The sequence below is a fragment of the Prosopis cineraria genome, unplaced genomic scaffold, assembly GCF_029017545.1.
Source record: "Prosopis cineraria cultivar Desert tree isolate PC_DT_omini unplaced genomic scaffold, ASM2901754v1 PC1, whole genome shotgun sequence".
In the NCBI taxonomy this organism is placed as follows: Eukaryota; Viridiplantae; Streptophyta; class Magnoliopsida; order Fabales; family Fabaceae; genus Prosopis; species Prosopis cineraria.
Genome location: NW_026555332.1, coordinates 15554760 through 15559697, shown reverse-complemented (window position 1 = coordinate 15559697; position 4938 = coordinate 15554760). Strand labels below are relative to the sequence as shown.

Sequence of the window (4938 nt, the reverse complement as noted above, 5' to 3'; positions counted from 1 at the left end):
ATTTCAATAACTGTCCCTTTCTTAAATTTATGAGCAATTTTTTATTAATTATTTTAATTTAATAATTAAAAAGTATTTCAATTTTTTTATTAAAAAAGTCTTAACTTTAAATAAAAACATGATACTTTTATACTTTTATGATATTTCAATAATTTTATTTCTTCAACTGTGATTTATAGTTTTACTATCTCTATAAATATCATTTTCTCGCGGATTTTTTAATTAATTCCTCCCTATTTGAATAATTGAATGTGACATCGTTTTGGCTAAGTGGATCCCACCGGATCTGCTCATACATTGAACTTGTTGAGGTTCTTCTCTCTTCTTGTGGCATCTGAGGGTTTCCATGACAAGAGACTTTCCTTGTTTTTGTACGTTTCTTCCGTCAGTTCAGTTTCTTCTCTTTTGCTGGGACTCGGACGCTTCTCGTGACCTTCACCTTTGGATTCTCAGCTTAATCACAGCTTTTGGGTCTTATATTCTTGGCAGATTGCTCATTTCTATCTTCTATTGAATGTCGATGAACTCTGAAGGGTTAGAAGTTTCATTTTCGTGAACTTTGTTGTGAAATTTCTTTCCCTTTTGCTTCTTTGGGTTTACGAACTGGGTTCCCGTCTTGGCTTATGAATTCTTTCTGTGGGCTGAGAACATTGGCGTGGGATATTAGAGATGATATTTGAGGGAAGATTTACGAGAGATTTTTGGGCTTCTTTTAATTAAAGATCTAGAGACTTAATATATTAGATGAGATTGAGAAGCTACTGATTCAATGAGGAGAATTTGAAATGTATTAAAACTAGAATTTCAAGTTTGATGGCTTTATTGTTCTGATCTGAATCGTCGTTCCAAAGAACCAATGGAAGGAAATATGTCACAAGGAGGTATAGTTCCGGCAGGGGCTTCTTCTTTTGGGGGTTTTGATATTCCAACATTTTCTCATCAATCACAGCATCCCCAATCAAGTCATCACCATCAAACTCATCCACACCAAGGGCATTCGCCTATTCATGAAGGCTTTCCGCTGTCAATGGGAACCTTACATAGCTGTGATCAAACCATTTCATTGACAGATTTTAACAGGGGAGATAGAAGTAAAGGCTCAGCAAGTGAGGAGGACGAGCGAAGCTTTATTGAAGATGGAAGAGGAAAAAAGGGCTCACCTTGGCACCGTGTTAAGTGGACTGATAATATGGTGAAGCTACTGATTACAGCTGTTTCATATTTAAGCGAGGACGTAAGTAGTGATTTTGGTGGCGGAGGAAGAAGAAAATTTGCAGTCCTACAGAAAAAGGGCAAGTGGAAATGTATCTCCAAGGTCATGGCTGAAAGAGGTTTTCATGTTTCTCCTCAGCAGTGTGAGGATAAATTTAATGATCTTAATAAGAGGTATAAAAAGCTTAATGATATGCTTGGGAGGGGAACTTCTTGTCAGGTTGTTGAGAACCCTGCACTTTTGGATGAAATAGATTTTCTTTCTGAGAAAGAAAAGGATGATGTTCGGAAAATATTAAGCTCGAAACAGCTCTTCTATGAAGAGATGTGTTCATATCATAATTGTAATAGATTGGCTTTACCCCATGATCCAGCATTGCGGTGCTCACTGCAACTGGCTCTTAAAAATAGAGATGACCATGATAATGATGATGTCAGAAGCTCCTACCATGATGATAATGATGAAGATGATCTGGATTTGGAAAATGATGATGACGACGACTTTCATGAGGATTATGCTTGTCATGGAGGTAACAGAGGGACACATGGGACATTGGGGGGATCTATGAAGAAATTGAAACAGAGCCAAGAAGATCTTATGTTTGTGAATCCCTCCAATTCTAGGGCCTACAATAAAAGTTCTTATCCACATGGAATGATGGTCCAATCTGATGTGAATCAAGGTTTACCTGAAAGCAAGAAAGCCACATGGTTACAAGAGCAATGGATTGAATCTCGATCAATTCAATTAGAAGAACAGAAGATGCAACTTCAGGTTGAGTTGTTGGAACTAGAGAAACAGAGATTGAAGTGGCAGAGGTTTTGTAAGAAAAAAGACCGAGATTTGGAAAAAATGAGAATGGAAAATGAGAGGATGAAGCTTGAAAATGAACGTATGGCTTTGGAGTTGAAGCGAAAGAAAATGGAAAGTGGCTTTAACTAGGTTGGCTATCTTGCAACTTGTCATTGCATGACTTGCTTGATGCTCCAATTTATTTTTAATTTTTTTCCCTTATCTTTGGTAAGCTGTTTCTTCTTTCTTTTTAAATTCATGTCACATTTTTGATAGGGAACTTTGGTAATGATGACTCTTCCTCCCGCCTTTACTTTTCAAATTTGTGATTGTGACATTTACTGTGGATGATGCACAATGGTTAAGGTGGTAGAAATCTTATTAATTTTTTTTTTTGGTAATAGCTGCATATTGCTTTTTTCCCGTCCTGTTATGTTTTTAAATTATTTAATCTTTTATTTACAAAATTCTTTATCTGCCAAAACAGTGGGGAAAAAATCATGCCCATTCACCCTAGATTGCAAAGGAGCACATTTAGTACCTCCTATGAGTTCTTTGTGAATTGTATTAACTGTTGAGGAAATGTGTGTATAGGTAAACTATTTTTCTAGCTAGAGTTTTGAATCCAAAGGCACCCTTCTCTCTGCAAATATTCTATTTTCAGTGGGCGTTTGACTCTACTGGTAATCAATAGCTAGCTGCTGAGGTGGAGGGACTTCTTATATAATTTTTAGCTATGCAGTCTGGTATAATTTGAAGCGAGGCTATTTGTGAAAAGAAGAAGAGTCATAGAAGATTTCACATTCACATGTTAAATAATCAAGGGTACATCTCTATATGATATTCATATATGAAAGAAGATTCTCTTACCTGACTACGCTAACAACTACTACTAACTTACTCTCGGTTCATCATTGCTTTATTCATTACTGCACTCATAACAATTAACTTGTAACATCTACTAATGACATCTAACACGGATCATATACCAAAAAAAAAAAAAAATGCTTGTCCACAATAACGGAGGAAGGAACTAAAGAAGCAACAATAGAAAAATCTTAAAATTGATGTTGTATGGAAGAAAGATCTTCCCAAAGTGGCATCTTCAAGTCTGAAATGCTCCCGCATGACAAGAACCATAGTCACCGTTAGATACGCTCTGGCGCAAAAGCTTCCTTCCCAAAATCTTTTCCAAGCTTATCACAAAGTGACGACCATCATTCACCAATGGCTAGGAACTACTTGCTGCCTTCTGCAGTAGCACAAATATATTCTTCGAGAATCGACATGTGATGAACTAGACAAATATGCAAATTTCTTAAAAGTTCCAACTCATATATGCAAACTACCCTACTCACTTTAGTACATGGTGGGGCACAAAATAATGTGCATCTAATTTTTGGGGGGAGGTTTTGCATGTCAAGTCCCTTCAAAAAGGATGTAACTTTAGGTTAACCAAGTCCTTAACCAAAACTTCCATTTCGCTTCTCTTATTAGCTTGCTGCACCATTATATGACGTGCTTTAAGAAGTTGCTGCTTGAGGAACTAAATGATCAGTTTCTTAGACAAGTAAGAATGGTAATCATACATTAGAAGTCTCCCACAAAGGTACGAAATGAGCTGGTGGTGGCAAACCATATATTGCTTCAAATGGTGACATGTAAATAGCAAAATCGTAAGTTGTGTTGTACCGTAGTTCTGCTAGAGTTTTGGAGAATCACCGCACATGCACCTGCAGAGAGATTGGGATGCCCTTTTTTTTGCATGTCCATTTTATTTGGTTTTCTGTTGTGTTTCCCTCTTTTGGCTTTATCCTTCCACATTGTGCTCGTCCTTAAAATCTTTGTTTCTAAGGGAGAAAAATAAACTCCTGCGGATCACTGAATTGGCATATTGTGGCTGTTGATTTTGCTGTAAATTTTACTTTTTAATATATTACCATCGTCTTCTTTATTTCTCTCTCTTGCATGCACAAACACACAGATTCACATGTACTGAATTAACAAGTTCCACTCCTCTTTTTGTAATTTCTACTATTTGAAACCGTCCTTTGTTTCAGCATAATAGATCTGCTGATTGCTTGCTCTTTCATCATACAAATACCAAATTGTGACTGCTATGTTTTGGACACACATGTATTTACTACTTTATATGGCTTTTGTAATATTTCTATATTTTTATATGTATCTGCTATTTTTCTTTATCGGAATGAGTATGTGATTGGGCAGCTCTTGATGTTCGCAAGAGGAACCCTCATCTTGTGTTATGGTATTGTATATGCGCAGATACGTGTTGATGTACAATGGATTTCTACCTATGTCGATGTGTTGATAGAATACAACTCAAGTTGAACTTGAAGGCTTGTTTCACATACTGTCATGCTGGATAAAACTTAGATGATGTGTTTGTATACACTTTAGCGCATATTCTTTCATATGAATTCTTAATTGGCAGAGTTTTTTTTTTCCTTCATATTTCCGTGTAACTTTGGATATTTAATTTTTAGTTCAGGGATATAGTTTAGAAGGTGGTTTATGGATCTGTTGAACTCAGTGAGAACATTTGCACAGATTTGTTACTCTGGGCTTCTTGTAATGATTTCTTTGTTCAAGTCATCACTTGCTTTATTTCTATTTTTATTTATGGTCATATCGCAAATGTAATGATTATGCATGGACTTATGTTGTTCGCTTTTTTTTTTCCCCGGTTATAAACGCAGCATACTCATTTTTTTTATAATTAAAACATGATCATACAAATCAAAAGAGATTACATCAGATAAGAGTCTCCTAATTGGTCGCTTTTATCGTTAACTGCCTCTTAGATAAGAGGTGGAGGATGATCAAAGGAACTAAATTGACATCTAACCTATAAGATAATTTAGTTAAGAAGTCAGCATAGGAATTGGACACTCTATGTATGTGCTTAATAG

General features: G+C 36.0%; 1 protein-coding gene across 2 annotated transcripts; it reads left to right on the top strand.

Moving 5' to 3' along the window:
- The first annotated feature begins 318 nt into the window (after positions 1-318).
- LOC129307147 (uncharacterized) lies at positions 319-4649 on the top strand. Of its 2 annotated transcripts, none has more exons than XM_054948662.1 (2): positions 319-2155; positions 4292-4649. In XM_054948662.1, exon 1 carries the CDS (start codon positions 857-859, stop codon positions 2153-2155), a length of 1299 nt encoding a protein of 432 aa, XP_054804637.1. In that variant the 5' UTR covers positions 319-856; the 3' UTR covers positions 4292-4649. The 2 variants fall into 2 exon arrangements, 1 of the variants encoding a protein (XP_054804637.1); XR_008592360.1 differs by having other exon boundaries at positions 320-2233.
- Positions 4650-4938: the final 289 nt, after the last annotated feature.

Coding starts and splice junctions, on each gene's coding strand:
- LOC129307147 (XM_054948662.1), top strand. CDS start 857: ATGGAAGGAAATATGTCACAAGGAGGTATAGTTCCGGCAGGGGCTTCT.